Source organism: Pteropus medius, unplaced genomic scaffold (assembly GCF_902729225.1).
Source record: "Pteropus medius unplaced genomic scaffold, Ma_sr-lr_union100, whole genome shotgun sequence".
Classification (NCBI taxonomy): domain Eukaryota; kingdom Metazoa; phylum Chordata; class Mammalia; order Chiroptera; family Pteropodidae; genus Pteropus; species Pteropus medius.
Window position 1 is genome coordinate 6,747,135 of NW_024349802.1, and position 24,432 is coordinate 6,771,566.

The following is a 24,432-nucleotide window of genomic DNA, read 5'->3' on the forward strand; positions in this document are numbered from 1 at the left end:
GTCTACGGCCATGCCACTCTGAACAAGCCTGACGTCTGATCTCCAAAGCTAAGCAGGGTTGGGCCTGGTTAGTACTTGGATGGGAGACCACCTTGGAAGACCAGGTGCTGTAGGCATAAATAATAATAAATAATAATAATAAAAGAAAAAGATAGTGTATATATAGTATTTACCAAAAGACAAAAATTTTAACACAAGTGTATCTCACTAAACAAACAAAGCACAAAAACAGGGAGGGAAAAGATATAACAAAAAGGAAGGAGTAGTAACCACAGGGCATCCACGTTGGAGTGTCCAGATGAGTCAAATCAACCTTTTCATTAATACTAAATCCTCTTAATCCTGTCCTATTGGCTTTTCATGCTTCTTTGAATTGGGTATGGAGGGTATGGGGAGAGAATAAGTTAAAGAAGGAAAGGCTTGGTATTACACTTTTGGGGGGCAAGAAAGGTAGTTAGCCAAATAGTAACTGTAGTGATCAACTCTAGAACTGTGGGCTCTTTCACCCATGTTGGCCATTGTCTCAGATCCTTCTGGCCCCACCTCAGAATTTATTATAGCAAAATCATGGCAGCCTATTTAGAATATAAGAATACTCCATGGGGTCAAATTGATGATTCATCTTTCTGGTTTAAGAATCTGTGATGAGCACAAGAGGACTATAGTTAGTCCACTGCAATCATATCCAAATAGTAATAACTACTATTTTGAAGTGCTTACTGTGCATCAGGCACTGTGCTCATCACTTTGCATCTTATTTAATCTTCACAACTCTATATAATTTCATCCTCATTTTACAGATTAAGTTACATAACCTGATCAACCATATACTATTATAAACGTTGAAGCCAGGATTCACCATATAGCCAAAAGCTCTCTTAACGTTGCTATATTTACCAGTAGTTCAAAATAAAGATCTTTGAAATCTATTTCTATTGTTTCAGCCTCTTAAAATAAATTTGAAAGCTGCACTCTCCACAGTGACTTAGCACTAGTGGCTGCTCAAAACTTGTCTTTATTCTTTTTTAGGAGGCCCTCCCCTTTAACTTCTGGCAAGGATGGTCATCTTTTTCATTTCCTCTGAAAATATTCTCTGATTCCTCCCTTCGTGCCTTTGCTCTGGAATGCAGTTCCACAGTTGTATACTTCTCATCCCCATTCGTGCTGTCTTCATTATAGGTCCTTTTCTAGCTTTATGCTCCTGGTGGCTTCACCACCTCTGGGACCCAGCCGTGGGGGGGTGGTTTAAGTAGGAGAGATTGCCTTGAAGGTTAGTTAAAACCAACCAACCAACAGAAATCTCCTGCTCTGAGTAGGGTTAAGACTGCCAGATGCAGTAAATAAACTTACGGTACACTCAGTTACATTTGAATTTCCGTATATCTCTTATAGTAAAAACCTGTTTGTTGTTTCTGTGAAATTTAATTTAACTGGGCATCCTGTATTTTATCTGGCAACCCAAGGTAGGGTAGCACGGGTAACACAGGAGCTTCAAAGATTTGCATCTCGATGGGGCATTGTTAGGAGGATTTTGGGCCTTTCCGGCCAGGAATGAAGCGCCAGTAGGAGCGGTGTGTGCTATCACCAGCCTGGCCCCCATTCGCACGTGAAGAAACCCTGCCCAAAATATGGGGGGGGGGTGTCAGAAAAATTCGAATTGACCTGAAATGTCTGGCGCTTAGCTCCTAAAGAGCGTCGAAACGACAGCGAACGACAGCGAACGACAGACAACGCAGGCCACAGGGCAGAGGCAGGCCGCCCGACTCCAAGATGGCGCCCGCGGCGACCGCCAGGTGTCAAGATGGCGGCGCGGGCCCGCGCCCGCGCTCCCGGACTATCTTCACTCAGTCTTCCTCCGGCTGGGAGCGCGACGCGCGTCGCCGTACGCAGGTTACCTTTCGGCCTGGGTGGTGGTGCTGGCCACCGCCCGCCCCGCGCCATGTGGCTCCTCGGCTGGTGGCAGGTACTGCTGTGGGTGCTGGGGCCTCCCGCCCGCGGCCTGGAGGGTGAGTGCGGGCTGGGGCCTTGGCGGGGGGGCGGCCGGCGGCGGTGCGCCAAGTGCAGGTCCGCCCGGCCGGGGACGCTCTTTTACTTGCGCGAAGGCCAGCGACGCGCGCCTCACCTCTTGCTAGCATCTCTCCACGCATTGTCCCGACCTCCTTCCCCGGGTAGTCCGCGCTTGTGGTCCGCGGAGGTGGCGGGGCGGAGAGGGGAACGGCGGGGTGGGGAGCTCCGGGTGTGACCCGGCCACGTTCAGGCCCCCTCACTGGGCGACTTGTCAGTCGGGAGTGACCGTGTATTAGCACTTACTGAGGCACTTTGTTATTGTGGCAGGCACTTTGTATTTAATGATAATAGTAATAACGAATAGCCGACATTCATGCCGCCCTTATTGGGAGTCAGGAACTATGAGTAGCGCTTTCCTCCCTTAGCTCATTTAGTCCTCCCACCGACCCTATGATATGGGTTCCATTAGTATCTCCATTGTATAGATGAAGATGCTGAGCTCAGAGAGGCTAAGTAATCTGCCTGAGTTTGCACTTATGGAAAATGGCAGAGCCTGTCTCTCTCCAAAGCCCACGCTTTACTTTGCACCTTGCTGAACCATTTTCTTAAGAAGGCCACTCTTAGATGCCTGTAATGAAGGACAGATGAGAAAAACACAGGAGACTCCCAGAGTAACCCGCTGCTTGTCCGGGCATGCTCTCAGGGACCCCTCAGGTGGGAAGGCAGCCACGATTCAAGCCAGTGTCTGCCTGCTTTCACAAAGTCAGACCTCTGTACTCCACTTCTGTCACTACAGCTTAACCACCAGCCTCAGAGAGGAGACAGCCTGTGCTGGATATCTCGTTTGTCTCCCAGATCATTCTCAGGCCTCTTCTAGCCTGCTCTGCCCTGAGTGGCTCTCCTGCCTTCTGGCTTCCTGTGGGCTGGAATGAAAGAAGAATGAGGTCAGGGTATTGATTTTCTCAGCTCCCTCACTCAGAGGTTATCATAGGTTGTCCGTATCCGTCTGCTGAAAGTCACAGCTGTTTCAAAAAGTTCTGTGACTGTTTCTGCCTCTGGCCTCTTAAAGTCTGTGAGTGGCTGGCCCTTTGCTGTTGCTGGCCCTGGAGTGCCTGACTATTGCTTCTGTTTTCTCTACACCCAGCCCACACATTGGTGGTCCCTTTATTAAGCTCTCCTCGAATTCCCCAAGTTGAATGTGCTGTTACCTGGCTGACTGAGGGGACTGACATGTTGCAGTCAGGGTCACATTCATGCAGACTTGAGGATAACTTTGGCCACAGGGTGCGTCATTGGTCATCATGGCCAGGCCATAAATGAGGTGAGGACAGTGGAATCTTCACCAGCTGGTTCTTTTTCAGGGTGGCTGAAAAATCCAAGGATTTTTTTCTGCAGAGGATATGTCCACTGGCAGATTAGCAACTGAAGGTGGCAGGTCTGTCCAGGTGTCAAGGAACAGGTGCCAGCTCCTGGCTTCAGTATCTCCATGTCCATCCTCACTAGCCAGTCAACTGGCAGATTCTTACTGAGCGTTCACCATATGCCATGCACTGTGCTGGATGCTGAAGGTACAGAGGTGAGCCAGACAGAGAAACAGGCTTGCCCTCCTGTCTGATGGGAAAGGCAGGCATTAAATGACTACAGATCATTAAGTAAATTGCAAAAGTGGAAAATGCTTTAAGGAGAGTTTCATGGCATTACTAGATGCTGTAATGGGAGGTCTCTCTGGTCTGAGGGCAGAGGAGGTGAAGTTCACCTTATAGAGGTGAAGATTAGGGTGATATCTGAAAGATGAGTCGGAACAGCCAGAAGATGAGGGGATGGAGGGCTTCCTGGGCAGAGAAACAGCCCTCAGGACAGCTCTGAGGTAGGTGGAGGAAAGCATGAGTAATTAGAGACCAGAATGTCTGGTGGTACCAGTTGAGAGTGTGGACAGAGACCATCATGAGGGGCCTGGTATCCATGCCACAGAATTGCAGACTCATTCACAGGGCAGAGGGAAGCCATTGAATGGGTTTTAGCAGAGGAATGACATGATCAGATTTGCTTTAACTTTTCAGTTCCACTTGGATTGCTGTGAGGAGTGGGAATAGAGGGCCAACCAGGGAGATCAGTTAGGTGGCTACAGCAATTTTTCAGGTCAGGGCTGTGGTCTGGGCTGAGGGGTGTGAGTGGGGATGGGAGAGGTGGATGGATGACTAATGTATTTAACAGAGGAATCAATATACTTAGTTGTGTGCCCATCCATCCCTTTGAATTATAAACATCACTCATATCATCATCGTTGCAGCCATTTATGGAATGCTACTATGTGCCAGGGACCATACACATCTTTTCTCATTTAATCTGCAAGTAGCCCTGTGAATTTCCTCATTTCAGTGGTATTTTCTTTGAGTATTTTCTATGGAAAGTATAGGTTGCTGCTCCTCCAACCACTGGCTGTTTTGGGTCCTCCCAAATTTGGCTCCCCTGCTACAGAAGCCATTGTGAAAAAACCTGTGGCTAGTAGCGAACCTTCTGAGAAAAACTGGAACGGTGTGAAAGAGCTGACCTAGGTTAGGGCTCCCTGGCAGAGCTGGCATGATGCCCTCACCCTTGTTCTCCAGACATCTTCCTTGCTGCCAATAATGCAATAATTTTCACTTTATACATGGCTCAAGCTATAATCAGTTTGTTTAGGTTAAGAAGCAATCTCTTTTAAAAGGTGGATTACCATGGGAGGGTTCAATGGCTCTGGCATGCTAAGTCATTTCTATCTTAGTGTGGGATAATTCAGTGTTTTCTTTCTTCCCAATACCTAAATGAAAACAATGGTACCTGAGGCCATATGATTTTTTTTGTTTCTAATCTGTACTGTCTCCTTAAATATCTTCACAGGAGGGAAAAGCTACATATCTGAGCTTAAAATACCAGTTCTCTGCATCACTCAGAATTCCTTTTGATTTTTTGTGGGGGACATCTATCCATTTTTGCATAAAGATGATATGATAGAGAGAACCAGATGCTAATTTCTGCCCTGGTTTTTTTCTCCTGAGAGTCTTTCAGGGTATTGGCAGTCTCCGTGTACTTATTGGCCCTAGAATGCTATTTAGGTTCAGAGAGAGAGCATACCTCTATGGAGCCAGGGCATTTGGGAGTAGAATTGGTTCCCAAGCCCAGCACCATTTGTTCTTCTCCAGACTTCTAGCCTCTCTGGCTTCATTTCCTGCTCTGTCTTGAGACAACCCAGCAAACATATTTGTTTTTTCTTCTGATTATTCAAGTAGTTCATGCTCATCAATCAAAGGCTACAGAAAGACCTCCAATGTGATCTCACTCCCACCAAATTGGCAGAGCTCCCTGCCCAGGCACCTAGCCCCTTCTCTAGATCAGAGTCACAGAAGTTCTTGACCTTTGCTTTCCAAGCCCTTTACTCTGCCATATCTAACCTATATCGTCACCTCTCCCTCCTTATCTGCTTTCCCATCTGCTTTACCTATTCTTGAATTTCTCCCATGTCCTAAAGCCAAAACAGAAACCTCCCTTAGCCCCTTGCCTCCCCATAGCAACTACCCCGTCTTTCTTCCCCTCCATAGCTAGACTTTCAGCAAGAATTGTGTATATTTATCTATACAGTTATCATTTTTGGCGCTCTTCTTCCTTTTGTGTGAATCAGTATTTCCATTTGGTATCATTTTTCTTTTGCCTGAGAAGTTCCTTTAAAATTCTTGTCATGTGGTTCTGCTGGTGATAATTCTTTCAGCTTTAATGTCTGAAAAAGTATTTATTTTGCTTTTGTTTTTAAAAGATGGTTTTGCTGGGTATAGAATTCTAGGTTTATAGTTTTCTTCCAGTACTTAACAGTTATTATTTCTGCAAATATTTTTTCTGTCCCCAGCCCCGACTCTACTCTTTTTTGCATATTACAATTATCTGTACACTTAAAATTGTCCCACAGGTCACTGATCTCTTAATTTTTTTGATACTTTTTTTCATTGTATGTTTTATTTTGGATAGGTTCTATTACTGTGCCTTCAAGTTCACTACCCTTTTCTTCTGCAGTGTCTAATCTATCAATAATCCTATCCAGGGCAGTTTTCATTTCAGACATTATAGTTTTTGTTAGAAGTATAATTTGGTTCTTTTAAAAAATATATTTTATGTTTCTATATCTACTTAACCTTTTGAACATATGTAATACAGTTATAATTACTGTTTTAATATCCTTGTAATTCTGACATTTGTGCAAATTCTGGGTCAGTTTTACTTGGTTGACTATTCTCCTCACTCTTGGTCATATTTTCCTGCCTTTCTGCATGCCTGGAAATTTTTGGATGCCAGACATGAATTTTACCTTCAGTGCTGGATATTTTAATATTCTTATAAGTGTTCTTGAACTTTGTTCTGAGGTAGTTAAGTCCAGCCTCTGAAAGTTAAACCACTGAAAACAATTTGATCCTTGCTTTTAAGGTTTGCTAGATGCGAGTAGAGCTGTACTCACTCCAGGGCCTTTTGTGTACTCTATCCCATGCCCCAGGAAATATGAGGTTTGCCAGCCTAGCCGGTGGGAACAGGTACTATTTCCAGCTCTGTGTGAATGTTGGGTACTATTGCCTCTAATCCTTCTGGGTGGTTCTTTCCCTGGCTTTGTATAGTTTACTCACATGCATGTGCTGACCAGTATACTCAAGGTGGGAGGTTGGGCTCTGCAGTTCTCTAGAGTCCTCTCTGCAGCTCTCTCATCTCTAGTATTCCATCCTGCAAACTCCATCCCTGGTCTCCCTGGATCCTCAGCTCCATCTCCTCAACTCATTGAGTCTGCTGCCTCGGTTTCCCCTCCTGAGCCACTAGTTCAGGCAGTAAACTAGAGGATTAAAGGGCTCTCCTCATTTTTCTCCTGTTTCTCAGGGATGGCTGTCCTTCACTGCCTGATAGCTAGTTTCCTGAAACTGTTGTTTCACATATTTGGTTGCTTTTTGAGTTGTTTTAGGAGGGAGGATAAATCTGGCCCCTGTCACTCCATCTTAGCTAGAAGTAGAATTCCAAGAGAATGTTTTTGAATTGCTGAATTATTTGTAGACCTCCATGGGAATATTATTTGAGACCATATATGAATGTGCATACCTTACCAAGCCCCCAGACTCCTCCCTAACACTGAAGCTAGTTAGTCGTTCATGCTCTGGTGACATGCTTATGGCTTGGCAGAGCTCATTACCCAGCTGGTGGCTGGCTCCCCAGCCACATGGTGAGCTTGTGTGAGTGCATCTGGGCTCATTTGTTTCTCCTAGTCAGTGTCTGGCATAGAGTCTGGCAACTGTTGTTGAGTTAATGAGTTTGAAGGCAAGAGTCTTTGTTGTAGAGGTGAGTGGAGATTGCTAAATGGACATATGAGACTGCCCAGGACTCTTCCTTAATCTGAGCATTTTGCCCAAGCCCTAACTAGTGGCTCCAAAATGGGAGGATAGCCCTCCTTTTCTCCCTGCTGTGGCTCCTGCACTGCTGGGCACTCCCAGACCTGGCTCTGCTGCTTGCTAGCTGTGTGCCATTGGGCATTATGCTGAACCTTTTTGTGCCTTGGCTTGGTCATCTGTTATGTTGTGCAAAGATGCTTTGCCATAGTAGAATCTTCCATAAAGCAATTACTGTTGTCTCGGATATTCTCCCCAAACAAACAAAAATGTTAAAATGTTTTTATTATGTTTTCTCAATCGGATGTCTGCTACACGGCAAGCAGCAGGTTTCACATGAAGCTATGTTTTTGTCGACTTATTTATTCGACATCCATTAATCTAGTATCTCCTTAGGATCTTTTTCATGACCTGGAGACTCGTGGGTGGCTTTCAGATAGTTTAGTGGGAAAGATTGTTGCGGAAAAGTTCTAAAGTCAGACCAGCAAAAACCAAGCAGTAACTCGGAGAGAAGAACTCAGTTTATTATGCACGGTCCCAGAGGAGCTAGCCCTCTGAAGAGTCTGGGCCCTGAACTATGTTGCAGCATTCCTTATATACCAGTCTATTACACGAGCTGATTGGTTGATTCGAGCTTAGACCATTACAAAGCAGAAGGAGTTGATATGGTTGCAAGTAGTAACATTGGTGGAAGGGCGGGAGATGTTATGGGTTGCCGCTGGTTACAAATTGTTACAGGAAGTAGGATCTGCCAAGGTACAAGGTGCTACAAGAGGCGGGGGCTGCTATGGGTACAAATAGTTAAATTTACGAGTTGAGCAAAGTGCAAGTGAGCTCTTACATGAGCTCCTGCATACAGCAAGCATATTTACAGAAGCAGACAAAGAGCTGATTAGCTTTTTGATGTAAATTCCTCAAATTTCCTTTTCATTCCCCCCTTTTGATGCCTGTTTAGATTCTTTATAGGGCATTAACCTCATGATCTCCCTCTTGATCTCCTAGTGCCAGGGACCAGTAATTCCACTGCAAGGATCTTAGCTGCAGTTTTTCTTTCCACTGTAGCCTCTATGAGGGAGGTGATTGACTGGACAACAAGAAGGCAATAGACAAGGTAAAAGGAGGCAGGCACTGAAGAGGAGTATTACTCCAACTAAGGTCTTAAAGCCTCCAAAGGTAGAGAACCAACTTCCAAAGAGGCTATCAGGGTCCCATCCATGCCATACTTGCACGGGCACATGTGCCAGTTTTGTCATCTGCTTGACAAGATCTTCAACTGCCTGGCCCTGGTCATCTATCTGTATACAAGAGTTGGTGAGATTGAATTTCTCACATGTGCCTCCTTCTGCTGCTAATAGATAATCTAATGCCAACCTGTTTTGGTAGATGGCAATTCTCATCTGGGTCTGTTGATGTGCAAGAAGAGTCGGGGCTCTCCCAGTCTCGGTAGTAATGATTTCTAAAACTGCCTGCAGTCAGATTATTTGGTTTAACATGTAAATGGGGGTATGATATCCCCAAGAATTATCTTTTCCTTAAGTGGCAGGCCCATAGTATTGGATTATTCGTACTGGGGGCCACTCATCATCCTTCCAGTCCCCTATTAAGAGCTCTGTTTTCACTCTTTGCAAGGGTTGTGGGACCGGGTGACCAAGCTGTTCCCTGTTTTCAGAGGTAAGAGGAAAAACGATGATTTTATCATGCCAATTACACAACTTCCTTCCAAATTTGTGGGGAGCCAGATATAGGCCTTGCTTCCACAAATCCAGTAAAGCCCACGTGGAGCCGTCCAGTCTTGGATCCTGCCTGGGTTATGCCAGGCTTTAGTTAGCCTTGGGAATCTGGCCAACGGATTTCTCTCTTTTCTGTTTCCCTGCCACACGCTTCGTTTGGAGGCGGCATTATAATATCATTGGCCTGAGCAAACTGAGTTTCTGACTGAGTGTTTGAGATTTCTTCCACCTCTGGCCAGGCAGTATTGTCCTATAATAGTATGTTCTAAAATCCATTGACCACTGTTTGAGGTATGTGGGGCCGTTATATCTGGCATTGCCTGGTTGGGAACCAATTCAGTAGCTCCCCACGGCCACCTATCTCCCATTAGTGTTCCCCCACATACATAGCAGGAAGTGACATTCAGGGAGTGAGCTATTCCTTCAGCCATTCTGAGAAATAAGTTTTTGATTGATTGTGGCGATGAGGGTAAGGGTTCAGTTACTTCCTTGTAGGAGGTCTTATAAACCTGATAGACTTGGGCTGAATGGGCTAGTACTCGACCTATGATACAGATACGAATTTGAACATAAGGATTTAGCCTGTCCCATCAATGCCAAGTGTTAATACTTATCTGGAACTCCAATGGGAGTTCAAGGGGTTGGTTATGATGAACTCTAATGGATTGCACATATGTGTGGTGCAGTTTGATAAGGCTACCCCTTTTCTTAAATGCACCTTTATCTTGTTGGTGTCTTTCTCCCAAGTAGCCCATAGGACACATGACCAATATGCACAGCTTGTTCTATATGAACTGTGGGGACATACATACTTTTCTTCTGTTCTATAACTTTCTTTCCAGTTGAGAGATCCACAGGATCTCCCTTCCTCCCATTGGCCCTGACTCATAGCAGCACAAGCATCAAACTTTAGGATTATCTGATTAGGATTCTCTTTCACTCTAGTCTGGGCCAACATGGGTCCATCTGTCCATCCTCCCCCGTGGTCCCTCAGAGCTACCCTTATTTTGAAAACTGTTTCAGTGGGAGGGTTATTTGGGTTGTAACATACATAAGGTTGATTACTTCCTGGGTCGCATATTGAATATTGAGTCTAGTTATAGTTACAGATCCCTTTCTCAGTTCCCTGATAGTCATAGTAGCTATAGAAAATTAAAGTAGTGGAAATTCTCTTACCTCCTTTGGTGACATGAATACATAGCTCACAGTCCTCTGCCCTAATTTCCTTCCCTCCCCAGTGTCCAATTATAAGGAGTCCCACGATGAAATTCCTCAGGCTTTGGCCACGTGTGGACCAGCCAGCTTCCGGTTTGTGGCTGGAGCAGGGCATGTTGGTTTCCTACTTACGAGGGTTGGTGGAATCTGTCTGTGCCAGTTTCAGCCAACTGTGGTAATGGTCAATCCTCAAACTTCTGCTGTGTGTAGACTGGCCAGCTTCTGGGGTGGCCAGAGCAGGGCCGACGATCTCAGGTGGACTTCTGCTGCCTCTGGAACGTAACTCGGAGTGGTTGATCAGGAAGAGACTCTGCAGTCCAAGTCTCCTGGCTTTCCAGAGGTGCTGCTCTCTTTATCCAGGTGTGGTGGATCCATGGGGTGATACCTGCAACTTTAATAGCAGTGGGAGTTGCTAATATAACTGTGAGGGCCTATCCAGCTTCGCTGGAGCTGCTCCTTTTTCTGATATTTAACCCATACTTCATCTCCTGGCTGAAGGGGGTGAACCCAGTTCCCCAAAGGGATAGGGGCTCTTTCTAAAGTTTCCCGAGTGATGCTACAGAGGGTCTTTCCTAAGGCCTGAAGCTGTTGGGACACTTCTAGGTCAGCCATTAATTGAGGGTTTCCTTTTAACTTCCCTATCACTAGGAGAGGTCTCCCATAAAGGATATCAAAAGGGGAGTAGCCTGAAGGTCTTGGGGTGCATCACGTTCGGAGTAGAGCTAAAGGCAGCATATCTATCCACGGTAACTGGGTTTCCTGACAAAGCTTAGCTAGAGTGGTTTTGAGTGTCCAGTTCATCCATTCAACTTTCCCTGAAGTTTGTGGCCTGTAGGCCATGTGGAGCTTACATTTGATTTCTAAAGCTTTGGACAAGGTCTGGACTATCTCAGACACAAAGGCAGGTCCATTGTCTGATCCAATACAGAGGGGTAGTCCGTATCTTGGAACAATTTCCCTCAGTAAGGCTCTGGCTACTTCTCGTGCACATTCAGTGCACGTAGGAAAGGCTTCGACCCTTCTGGAGTAGGTGCAAACCAACCCAAGCAAGTATCGGTGGCCCCTGCAGTGAATGCCACCTTTGAAGCCTTCCATACTGCCTCTAGCAGTTGGAAGATTTCTCCTTTGTTCTTGATTTCTTTTCCTCTTGCCGCCAGCAATCCCCCATTTTTGTAAATGGCCTCATGTATGTGCAAGGTAGTAGAGGCATACCTTGAGTCAGTGTAGATGTTGGCCAGTTTTCCTTCAGCCTGTCGCAGTGCCTGGATGAGTGCCCATAGTTCGGCCTGCTGTTCTGACCAGCCCTGTGGCAGGGCCTCAGCTCTGATTACTTCATCACTAGTTGTTATTGTGTAGCTGGCTTTGCGCGGTCCTTCATGGATGAAGCTGTTCCCATCTGTGAACAATACCAGTTCTGGGTCCTGAAGAGGAACATCTGTCAAGTCTGGCCTACTTGAGTAAACTTCATCCGTGACCTCCTCACAATCGTGGTCGGGAGGCCCCTGCTCAGTGGGCAGAAACATAGCAGGGTTCAATGTTCGTAGTTTCGAGACAGACTCGTGGATATTTGCAAAGCAGTCCCTGATAATGAGTTTTTATGGCGTTGGTCAGCCATTTATGTCCTCGATTATTCATTAATTCAGTTACAGCATGGGGAATCTTTACATTTAAATCTGTGGCCTTATATAGTAGCTTGAAATCTCAGAGAAACCCGATATCTAAATTCAACAGAATTCAGCTGCCCCTAGGAACTCGCGGACTCCTTTCTTGATGTTTGGCCATGGTATTGAGTGTCTACTGTAAAAGTCATTGATTGGCCCCTCTACTTTTATTGTGACCATAGGTTGCTTGGGGTCTAGGATCAGGGAGCCTGCTTGTTCCTAGTCTGATTGTTCCTCGGTCCAGCTGTTGGCTTAGGCTGGCATCTTCCTTTATGAGGTTGATTGAAATTCTTTTGGCTTTTCAGGTATTTTTCTATGATGAGGGCATTCGTTTTTCCAAAGGCCAGTTTCTTTGCAGTAGGTGCATTGGTCACAGTGAAGTGGGGGTCTCCTTCTGGTTCCTTTCTCTTCCATGAAGGAGCCGCAGTCTGTTGTTCTGGACCTGGGTTCCCCAGTGCAGTTGTTAACAGGGACACCTTGTGCTTCATCCATTTGTCAATTACCTTTTGTGACTCCTGGTTGTGGTTTATAAACACCTTGTTTGTGACCTCCAGTAGCTGGGTGGCATTAATTCCAGCAAAGCCTTTCTAATTTTTGAAGCTTGTGGCAGATATCAGTGAAGGATTGAGCCACAAATGCTGTGTTGACCATGCGTTGGGTTTGTGACCCTCAGGGTCAAAAGGGGCATATACCCGGAACTCCTCACATAGTCTCTTATAGAACTCTGTAGGCGACTCCTCTGGCCTCTGGCATGTCTCTGCTGTTCTTATCGAGTTTGTAGGTTTCCTAGTCCCAGCTTTTACCTCTTGCGGTATGGCCTGTTGGTCTAGGTCTCTGGCTCTCCCTCCATGATGGCTCTGTATTTCTATCAAGGACTGCCTGTCTCCATCTTCAAAGATACTTTTGTCTTTCTGCAAAATTGCCAGCTGCAGTGCCAGTTGTTCCCTTTCTTCATGAATCTTTTCTTTTGCTGCTCGTTCTGCAAGAAAATCTGAACAGTAAACTTTCATTTGTGTCCTAAGGACTGTTCTTTAACTATTTTTAATCTATCATTGGGTTCTCGAATAAGTTTATTGGGTGACAACTGTGAGGTGGCTAATTTGGACTTTTCGGCATCATTTCCAGGAAAGTCATTGAGAGTCCATATATATTCTGATGGGCTTGGATACTTGGGTGCTGGTTCTATCAGGGTGGTAGTGTTCAGGTAGTGAGTCTTATAAAACTCCAGCAAGGCCAGCAAATGGCCAAATTCCAGGTCCCCAAACTTGGGCAACAAGTTGATGATGTAGTGGGAGACCCGTGAATTCTCAGACACAGACAGTACCTAGTCCCTGGGGTAGGTGGAGGAGTCGTGGACTAGGAACATGCTGTGAAACTGGCCCTAGAGTCGGACCTGTGCCTCCTGGCTAGACATCAGCCCCATATACCAGGCAGAATGATCTGAGGAGTTGAACTTGAACCTGGCAGAGGACATGGTGCCGGGCCGAAGCCCTGGAGCAGGTTGGGGTGGCGAAGGCACTGATGGTAAGGGCCTGTCTGGCAATTGTAAGTAAAGTAGCTGCACAGGGACTGACAGAACCGCTGAGATGAATGGTAGTGGGAAGATAGGTTCTTCCTCTGGGTCCCCATGGTGGATTATTTCTGCTGGCTCCTCTTTGTTCTTTTTCTGAGCTGGTCGGGCTACTAGTACCTTACTCTTTCCCTGCCTGTTCACACGAAACCAGACCCATAGGGGCACTACAGTAGAGATCTGCAGCCATGTGTCTATGTATGGCTACTGGTCTAGATATCTAGGAGTCCCTGTCACTACCCGGTACACTGCCCTCACTGTATGGAGGTGTAGGGTCCCTTCTGGGGGCCAACCTACCCTGCAGGTCGGCCATTCAAGCTCACAAAGATTACGAAGCTTTCCCAGGGTTAGCTTGACCCTGTACTCCTCTGAGAAACCTTTCTTAACATTTTTCAACATATAATTTAAGACAGTTGGCTTAGAAGAACCTCCCTCCATATTTGCAGAGAGCTTCCTTTGAAGATAGGGTGCAGAGGCCATTGTTAGTATATTTTCTAAAGTTCCAGAAACCTGGTTAAGGCAGCGTAAAACACTGAAATTATTTTGATGACATATAGAATCCTTGTTTTCTACTCAGAAAACCTTTTCCCAACATTAATGGCAGACCAATAGTCTACAAAACATTAGAATACAATTCCAATTTTACATCAGTTTACTTTCGACATTTAAATTTTCAATCTTATTTAGCTTAGTTACATAGAATTTTCTCCTCAGAATCTCTTCACAAACCTTCCACACTTTCCTCTCAAAATTTCCTCAGGACTTCCCTTCGCAAACCTACTACTTCCGCAAACCTTTCATATTTTCTTTATTCCTTCAGTTTGCCTCTTTTCACGCTTTCAGAAATAACCAACTCTGAGGCAAACACCTTTCCTTTAATTTCCTTCAAAGTAAGTCCCCAGACCTTATGTCTTTTGTTACCAAGACACTTTCCTTTCCACCATATATATCAGGAGTACCTCTTGTACTTTCCTCAACAGACAACTATCACGCTACAAGGGGGAATGGGGAATAGGGTCTGGGAAATTCAGAGGGGATGCCACTTGCTTCGCCCGTCTCCAGCCACTCCCCTCGCGGGGATTTCAGGCACCTCTTAGCATTGGTGGGTCAGTATAAACCCCCGACCCGGATCAGTGGAGAAAACTCCTTATGGAGATCCAGTGAGGCCACCGTAAGCCGTATGAGGATTGCCACGGAACTGCGGATTGGGGCTCAACTCTTGCTTTGTAGCAAGACCACATCTCAGTCACTCATTCACTCTCTTTCATACAACCTCCCACCATTCCTTAACATGTCTGCTAACTTGTGGAGGGCGCTTGGTTGCCCTCTGGAGAGTGATGGAGTTCCCCTCTTTTCTTAGTGTTGACCAAACTCTTCACACCCTACAACAGTGATGCAAAGACAAACAAGGGTGGGTGCCCCCTCCACAGAGGAGACCATTCAGATGCTCATCTGGTCTTGTCCCCTTGCGGGGAGCTTAGGTGACACTTAGCCATAGTGGACTCAGCTTTGTGACTTGCGATTGGACAGTAGTCTGATGCTGCCCTGGACTGTATGCCATTCACCACAGAACTGCACAATGAGCCCACGCAAAGTCTCTGGGCTTCAGGGGACCTTAAGGGTGTCCAGCCGTGGAGCTACAAACTCGTATCTCATCGATCATATCGGCCAAGCCACTCATTCACTCGCTCATTCACACATCAGGTCAAAACATTACTCCTCCCCACCAGTATACTCAGTCAGTGGGGGCCTGCCTCAACCTGATGCCTCCCTGCTGAGGAAACTCTCACTCATACATTAGGCTAAATGGTGCCCTCCCACTTTATGGAAGGCCTCTGGCCTAACCTGACGTCTCCTCCACTGGGGAGACCCAGTCTCCACCCCTGCTTTTGGAGACTCCGATGAACCTGGAATACTCACCAGGTTCCCTAACTAATATCTTCTTACTGAAGATCAGGAAGGGATCAGCTTCCTCTTACACCCGACAGGCGAGACCTGAAAGGGGGCTGTCCCGGGACCTTTCCTCCTTACCTTGGTACCTTTTCCTCCTGCAGCCGTTTCTGGTGAGTTGGTCCTTCCCTCCTATGAGTCTGGTTGGTGTCTCAGCCTCACTGGGAATCGGGGCGCCAATCCAAAAGAGAACCTGGAATACTCGTCAGGTGGCACACCTCCTCAGTTGTCTCGGTTCCCCTCCGCCTCGGCTAGGCCGAACCACTGGTCTGGCGGCTCAGGGGGCTGGTGTGGTTGGAATCTCGCTGGGGCCTCCAAAAATGTTGCAGAAAAGCTCCAAAGTCAGACCAGCAAAAAACCAAGCAGTAACTTGAGAGAAGGAGAATTCAGTTTATTACGTGTGGTCCCAGAGGAGCTAGCGCTCTGAGGAGTCTGGGCCCTGTGTTATAGTGCAGCATTCCTTATATGCCAGTCTATTACTTGAGCTGATTGGTTGATTCGAGCTTAGACCATTACAAAGTGGAGGGAGTTGCTATGGTTGCAAGTAGTAACATTGGTGGAAGGACAGGAGTTGTTATGGATTACCGCTGGTTACAGATTGTTACAGGAAGTGGAATCTGCCAAGGTACAAGGTGCTTCAAGGGGAGGGGGCGGGTGCCGGGAATGCTATGGTACAAACAGTTACATTTACAAGTCAGCAAAGTGCAGTGAGCTTTCGCATGAGCTCCTGCAAACAGCAAGCATATTTACAGAAGCAGAACAAAGAGCTGATTAGCTTTTTGATGTAAATTCCTTAAATTTCCTCTTCAAGATAACTTTTCCCCATAGAGGAAAATTTCCTGTTTAGGAGAACCATAATTCTTTGAGGTCCATTTATTTGGAAGTCAAATAAGACTGTGAACATGCTGGCATATTTTAGTTGCAGTGGAAAGTGGTCACTTATGGTCAGGGGAGCAGCCTGCACCCCCTCTCCAGGTGGGGGCTGTGTACATGAGTGAAGAGGAGCCTTCACACGACCACCGGATGAGCCAGGACACTTCAGCAGAAGAGGCCAATGCCATGCTCAGGCTGGACACCGAAGGCGACCCCATGGCGATGTTGTCTGTGATTCCTGGGGAAGCTGAGGACAAACTGAGCACAGAGCCCAGTGCTGGCACCTGCAGGGCTGGAGGGGACGCGGACTCGTGGTGTGACCTCCGGGAGAGCCTCTTCTCTCTGGACAGCACTAGTGGGAACTTCCCGGATAGGGAAGAAGAGGATTACACAGAGCCGGAAGTGGCGGGGTCTGGGCCGGCCCCCATGGAGGACTCCAATCACACCGACAGTCAGAAATCCCCCAAGGTGAGCTGTGAAGAGAGAAACGTCACGGGACTGGAAAATCTCACCCTGAAAATTTTAAATATGTCACAGGTAAGAAAAAATGACTTATTGCTTTTCTCCTTTTCAGCACATTGATTTTAGGATTTAATACTCTGTCATCTTTCAAATGGAGGGTTGTAATCTTGATCATATTGTAAGTGGGATACGTTTAGTGGCTGCATTAGTGAAAATGGACTTTGCTCTCTGAAGTGTTTGTAGAGAAAGGAAGAGTTTTATATAACTCGTGTCCATTATGCTTTTTGAGAAGCTTCAACCTAGTCATCCTTGGGATAATCTCACCACCAAGCTCATGGTAAAAATCACAGTGGACAAACAGATGCTTGGCATCAGAATCATAACAGGAGCCACTTAAACGTATCTGATTTACTAAAATTTTAATTTATCATTGTTTAGACTAGTTATGCCCCTGGGAAGTATGTCATATTGATGTAAAGTTTCTTTACGCCAAAGAGTTTGAATCCAGTGTTTATTCTGGAGTGATGGTTGAGACAGTTGTCTCACACCCAGCCATGCTTTTCCAGCTAGTTGAATAGATGGTGATTCCAAAGAGAATATTGGGATAATGACTAACCGTTTCTGTAGGATTGTTAACTCAGATAGCAGGATGAATGCAGGCTGCATATATGAGAGAAGAAATCTGAGCTCTGAAAGCTCTGGTTGCTTATTTTAGATGAGGGCAAATATGGCACATGCAAGGTCAGCCATGGCCTCACACCCTCCCTTCAGTACCTGGTAAACACTGTGCCTCAGCTCTGTGGGACTTGTCTCACAAATGTTGTACACATGACAAGGAGTGAGTAGTTTAAGCAGTCTGAGTTAGAGTGGTCTCATGGATGATGCACCCTTGACTTGAACTAACCTCTGGCCAAATACATTGATCCGACTGCTTAGTACAGACTTGGATCTACTGAGATGATAGTTTGGGCCAGAGATCACCATCTTTAATGATGACATCAGATTGTGTGAGATGCACAATTCAAAGGTTTGGACAGTGGCCTGTACCCTATGAATACCTAGTATTTGAATGAATAAATTATGAAAAATATGAAAATTGCTCTATAGTAATATTAAGAAAGCTTAGAGGAAAGTACATAACTTGTCATTTGATAGTATTTTTCTGCTGATAGATTCATATGGTTCCAAATCCAAAAGATTCTTGGGGGGATACACTACAGTCTCCCTCCTACCCCTGCCCCCACCTCCTCTCCCTGGAGGCAGCAGTGTTTCCTGTTTCTTGGGTATCCTTCCAGAAAAATGTACATTTACTGCTGACTTTAACTCTTTTTTTTTTTTTTTTAACCACAGGACCTTATGGATTTTCTAAACCCCAACGGTAGTGACTGCACACTAGTCTTATTTTATACCCCTTGGTGCCGATTTTCTGCCAGTTTGGCCCCTCATTTTAATTCTCTGCCCCGGGCATTTCCAGCTCTTCATTTTTTGGCACTGGATGCATCTCAGCACAGCAGGTATCTTCCCTTTGTGGGATTTCCATCTCATCCTTTGGGATGATGGTGGCAGTTATTTAGAGGTTGTAATTAGTTAAGCCCAAAGCAGAGAAAGTGGTCATGACCTTTGCAGAGAGAGTGGGAAGGGAAATGCAAGTGTGAGTGTTGAACGCTTGAGGAAGCTGTTGGCTCTCTTTCTGGAGGCCCCTTAAGAAGAAGGAGGACTGTTCTCTGTGTGGTAGCATTTAAAGATGGCTCTGCCTGATGGCAGGGAGAGGGCCAGAGAACTTTTTTAGGGTCCTGGCCAGACCGAATTAGCAAAATTAGTGTATCACAGGTAGGATCTTCGTTTGTGGCTTTCATTTGCAGTTTAAGTCCCCACTCTGGCAGCCTAACTCTTGGCACTCCTGTTCTGTGTCTCCTTAGGATTTCTTTTATTTTATTTTTTCCCTTCCTTTCCCTGTTTCCTTCTTTCTTATATTTATTCTTGCATGAATATTCCTTAGTAGACATTCAATAAATTAATTATTAATTTAGCCATTTAAAATGACATTTACCTTTGTTTTATATTTACATGAGTGTCTAAAAAAGATTTATCAATAAGATAAGTTACTGAGAGCTTTGTTCAGATATTTCATATTTCCCTTAAGTGCTGTGATGGTGCCTGGGTTATAAACTGTGTGGTTCCCTCATTCCCTAAGTTAGATGCTCCTTAGCAGGTCACAACAAAATGTTGTGTGTGAATGAATGTGAAAAGTCTGGACAATGGTCAAGTTGGTGAGAAAAATGAGGTTGATTAAAACTTTATTAATTTATACTCCACTGATTTATGGTGTAGGTAAGATAACGGCCAGTGTTTACCTGAAACTGTTTATGAAGAAAGAAATGGCAAACAAATTAGTATTTTCCACAAGGGCTTCAGAGAAATATCTAAGTGGTCTGGCCCAAGAAAACAGACTGATGGAAAGGACAGGCCAGGTCATTGTTCAGCTTTGACATGGCCCTCCACTGTCCCCAAGCTGGTAGGGCTGGTTCCCAGCACTTGCTCAATGCTCTTTGGTTTTGGGTCTGGTACTGTCACCCCCACGCCCACCCCCCATTCCCTGCAGGCTTTGTTCCTTCATCTCCATGCATCCTTCTCAGTGCCTGGTATGGGGCCTTAATTATGGAGAATGGAGGATACTTCTTATTGTATGGCATGGGACATGTATTTGCCTCATATGTTAATATTCAAGTTAAAGCATGTTTATGAAAGAAAAAATTGTGATGATCCAGTATTACCATTTTACTAATGGGGGAAACTGAGGCTTCAAGAGGATAAGTAATCTGCTCAAAGGTCACACAGCTGGTTCACACAGTGGCAGAACTTAGGCTTGAACCCAGAATGTTTTGACTCCGAGCTTATACCACTGCTCTGTATTATGTAAAGGTGAAACAAAACCGCTCAGGTCATATTACTTCCGAATGATCCTGACCTAATTGTAACTTTCCCGGTATGTTGGTTAGATCATAGATTCCTTTGTGCCAACTTCCCAAACTAATTGCTTACGATAAATTAAATCTTTTATGAGAGGGAGAGATGGACATTCTGGAAAGTATGAAATGTCTTCTGTCAAGTAAATTGACACAGTGTGCTTTGTCTATGAGTTAGAATTTTCTGGTCCGCTCTGTTTTGGCATTAGGAACTTAAATAGTGGGATAATTATGTCATGGGCCGTTCCATGTTGTGATAGAAAGCAACTCAGCAGAACAGGAATACCCCCAACCATGACCCACGGAAGGGAGGTCAGAAACAACTACAAGTCTACAGTTTGAATATCAGAAACATCTGTAGGTCACACAAAACAGATCCTTTTTCATGTATTGCCATCTATTCTGATATCGTAATTGTGTGAGAAAGCCCACTGTTAATTCAGGTTTTCTGACTTTCTCTCATAGCCTTTCTACCAGGTTTGGCACCGTAGCTGTTCCCAACATCTTGTTATTTCAAGGAGCTAAACCAATGGCTAGATTTAATCATACAGACCGAACATTGGAAACGCTGAAAATCTTCATTTTTAACCAGACAGGTATGTAGAAATAATACGCTGTAAAAGAAGACATTTTATTGCTGAGGGTATGTGCCTTCTTTGTGGGAGTGTGTTCTACTCTGCCATCATCCTTAAGTGAAGGATTCAAGATTGGTTTTGAGATGTAAAAGTTCTTTTCTAATGAACTATTATGAGCCTGTTAAATGTCTCCCAATCCGTAGCAAGCATAACACGAACAGGTAATTTTAATATGATTAAAGATACTTTAAAAAAAAAAAAAAAGACAGTTTCACTGAGATAAAATTCACATACCATACACCTGTAGATACATTTTTACATAATTTTAAATTTTAGTATAATATTTACTCAAAAATATGCATCAGCCATTAGTGAACTGGGTAAATTTTCACAAAGTGAACACCTTGGGTAACCAGTGGTCAGATCCAGAAAGAACATTACCAACCCCCCTCAGCATTACCCCTCCTGCCCTGCCCAGGGGTAACCACCATTGTGACTCCTAACATAGAAGGCTAGTGTTACCTGTTTTTGAACTTCATTTTAATGGAGACAAAATATGGATTGTTTGTGTCTGGCTTATTTCACTCACCATTATATCTGAGGGCTTCATTGGCATCGTTGCATATAGTTGTGTTTTTTTGTTGTTGTTGTTGCTGTATAGTATTCCATTTATTTGATATGTTTGCAGAGGCTATTTTAATTCCTTAATATATGCCAAACTAAATGGCCTTATTTTTGATTCTGTAAAAGTTTGCACACTGTATGTTGAAGAAGTTTTCTTCATTGGAAAAGTCTACTCCTCAAAAGCTTTAACACTTCAATTATGAATACCCCTCTTCTTCCTGGAGTATATTCACTGGAAATAAATACAAATTTAATACACCTTCCATACAAGTTAAGCTAAATGTGATAACTTATATCTAAACTAAAGAGCAAAGAACTAAGTTATCTCATAGGAGTAAAAGGCTTGTTAGCTATTCCAGGTCTTGTTATTCAGACTGATACGGAGAGAGGGAGCAATTTTGCTCAGTACTCTAAGAAAACTCAGGACACAAATGAAATTTAGGAGTCACTGCATATTTGGTAATCACCGATCCCAGTGATGTTAGTTATTCTAATAATTCTTTTGGTAAATTGTTTTAAAGGCACTTTGAATTTAGCTTTACTTAACCTGTGACAACATCCTGTAGACTCCTGAGAGTAGCTTTACTGGTTATTTGTTGGACTTTGGTCTCAAGAGAGAACAAAAGACAGTTCTCTTACAATGCACTAAGACACCTCTGATGAGTTCTCAGAAATTCTAATGTTTTAGCTTTGAACAGCTGCATGAATTCCTGTTCCTTTGATGTGGTGAGGAGAAAGGCAAGTTACAGATTACACTGACAGGCAAGCGAAACCCATCCCAGATATATTATTAGTGGTGTTTAAGACTGTATGTCATTTTGCATACCATGCAAAATACGTCAAAAATATCTATAGTGGGTGTGTTTTCTATCTGATTTGAAACAATTGATTTCTTTTTCAGGTATAGAAGCCAAGAAAAATGTGGTGGTAACTCAAGCTGACCAAATGGGCCCTCTTCCCAGCACGTTGATAAAGAGCGTGGACTGGTTGCTCATATTTTCTTTATTCTTTTTAATCAGTTTTATTATGTATGCTACCATCCGAACTGAGAGTATTCGGTGGCTAATTCCAGGACAAGAGCAGGAACATGTGGAGTAGGGATGGACTGAAAGAAGCCAGAAAGAGGAATTTCAATCCTTCATTTCAGAAATTAATGCTGCAGTTTCACACATTTTCTCCAGTGAAATGTTGACTTATAACTTCAGTCAGATTAAAAGAATTGTGCACATTTGTCGAACTGTTGAATGTGTAAAAAAATTATAAATTGGTCTTTTAACTAGTATTGCAATAAGCCAATGCAAAATATTCAATAGAATTCACCATTCTTGTTTTTACTACTTGAATATAATTCAATGTTTTAAGGGAGAAATCCAGTTTGAAATGTGAAGATGTATTCTGGTGGAACAGTGAATTGAGTGACAATCTGCTTACTGCATAGAAGGCAGAAATTAGACTTTCAGATTATAGTTTTAGAAGACTCTTGATTCCTTATATATGTCTAAGAAGGTTGGTTTTCTGTTTATCTGCCATTTCTGAATCTAGAAGCAGGAAAGTGTTGTGGGAAGAATAACCAGAATTGATAAGTGTGACCTTACAAGTAACAACTGATGGGAAAATAAAAGAGTCAAATACCTCAGTGTTTGTGATCTCTAATTTCGCTGAAAGAATTTTAAGTAGTTTAAGAAGTTGTTTTCGGGTAAGGCAGATGTTAGAAGAAAGTAAATACTATAACCAAAGCTTATATATTATCGGTTCTATGCTAAAGCATTGCCTAAATTTTAGTCATAGTTATCTAACTAGCATGTACTAATGGAACCTTAAAATGTTCTTAGCACTGTAAGGTTTACTGAGAGCTAAAAGAAATATAAAAACACCATTCTTGCCCACAAGTTGATTCTAGTCCAGTTTTAGGACACATATAGAAAAGAGATAACATGCAATTTATATGAATTTTTTGAAGAGCTGTTTCTAAAAGATCCTTAAATTCAAATATGACATTATATGATGATAAATTACTTTTGTACTGATCATTCCTCATGTTTTAGATAGAGTAGTTAATTTCATAAGGCACCCTAAATTCTATGGGAATAGAACCTTAAGTGAGTCTTCTTCTCAGAGTGTTATAATGAATGGGAATTACAACTTTGTGTCATGTTCTGGACAGCTGTGATTGGGGTAGTCATTGCAGGAGGGGACTGTGGCTCAGAACAGTACCGTTATTATATCCATTTTACAAATGAGCAAACTGAGGCACAAAGAGGTTAAATAACTTGCCCAGGTTACACACATAGAAAGTTAATGAAGCTGAGATTTGAACTTTCATATGTCTATGTCTGTACTTAAAATATAAGGAAAAAACCCTCTAGTAATTCCACCTCTTGCAACAACCAACATTCGAGTATTGCTGTGTGTGTGCCAGGTACTGATTTAAGTGACTTACATATACTGTTTTATCTATCTGTACAATAGCTCTGTGAGACTGGCGTACTATTCAGTATCCTCATTTTATGGAAGAGTAAATGAGGCCCTGAATAACTTGCTCTTGGTCATGCAGCTTCCGGTGGTGGGACCCAGCTTCAGACCCAAGCACATGTGAGATGGTACTCTGCCTTGCCTCTATGGCATGGCCTCTATGCCAAGTGAACATGGTATGTATTTTCCTCTACTGTTTCTCTCATGTGTTTCCCATCATTGTACTCATAATATAGCTATAATTTAGCACCTTGTGTTTTTTTTTTAATAAATGACAAACAGTTCACTGTTGCTAATAGTTTTCCTAACCATGGCTACATAACAGGCCTTTGAGTAGATTCAGCATTACTTACCTGTATTCTTTTATTGGATCTATGATTGTATATAGTCTCATTTCCTTGTGGGCAGATTCCCAGAGTGGGAGTTATCCTATTAAAGATACAGGAATTTACATGCCTTTTGATAGATAATGGGGCCCTATTCTAGTCTGGGGGATGAAAGGCTCCCAGCATGACCATGGCTTTGCTTCTTATACTTAGCTGAGACAAGCTAAATGGGGTTCCCCCAGAGGGAAATGTGGAACAGGGCTGTTCCTTGGAGGGGAGGTCTAAGTGTAGACAGGGTCAGCCGGGAAGCACTGGCGTTGAGGTAGAGCACCAAATGGAACAAAGTTTTACATAGAGACAGAGCAAGATCTGCTCCTACAGTGTACGGCAGTCCCTCATGGTTAGCGGGTACCCCCAGCAGCCAACTGTCTACCCAGCAGAAGGACCTCTCTCCTCCCCCATGGAGTCCGAAATACTGAAACTTGGGAGCATGCTCCAGGCCACATGCTTAAGTGGCATAAAGGAGCATGCATTGAGTCTGAAACAGGGGAGGATATTCCCCACAAGGCGTTATCTATTAATAAGGAAGAGTTCCAGGTTTAATGCCTTCTTAT

At 44.1% G+C, this 24,432-nt stretch overlaps 1 protein-coding gene and 1 pseudogene across 2 annotated transcripts; both read left to right on the top strand.

Moving 5' to 3' along the window:
• On the top strand, positions 1–116 carry LOC120581784 (uncharacterized; annotated as a pseudogene).
• Positions 117–1,770: 1,654 nt separating this feature from the next.
• Positions 1,771–22,656, top strand: TXNDC15 (thioredoxin domain containing 15). 2 transcript variants are annotated; one of them, XM_039836053.1, is made up of 5 exons: positions 1,771–2,006; positions 16,440–16,930; positions 18,206–18,369; positions 20,287–20,417; positions 21,922–22,656. In XM_039836053.1, exons 1-5 carry the CDS (start codon positions 1,802–1,804, stop codon positions 22,116–22,118), a joined length of 1,188 nt encoding a protein of 395 aa, XP_039691987.1. In that variant the 5' UTR covers positions 1,771–1,801; the 3' UTR covers positions 22,119–22,656. The 2 variants fall into 2 exon arrangements, with proteins under 2 accessions (XP_039691987.1, XP_039691988.1); XM_039836054.1 differs by having other exon boundaries at positions 1,812–1,963.
• The last annotated feature ends 1,776 nt before the right edge of the window (positions 22,657–24,432 follow it).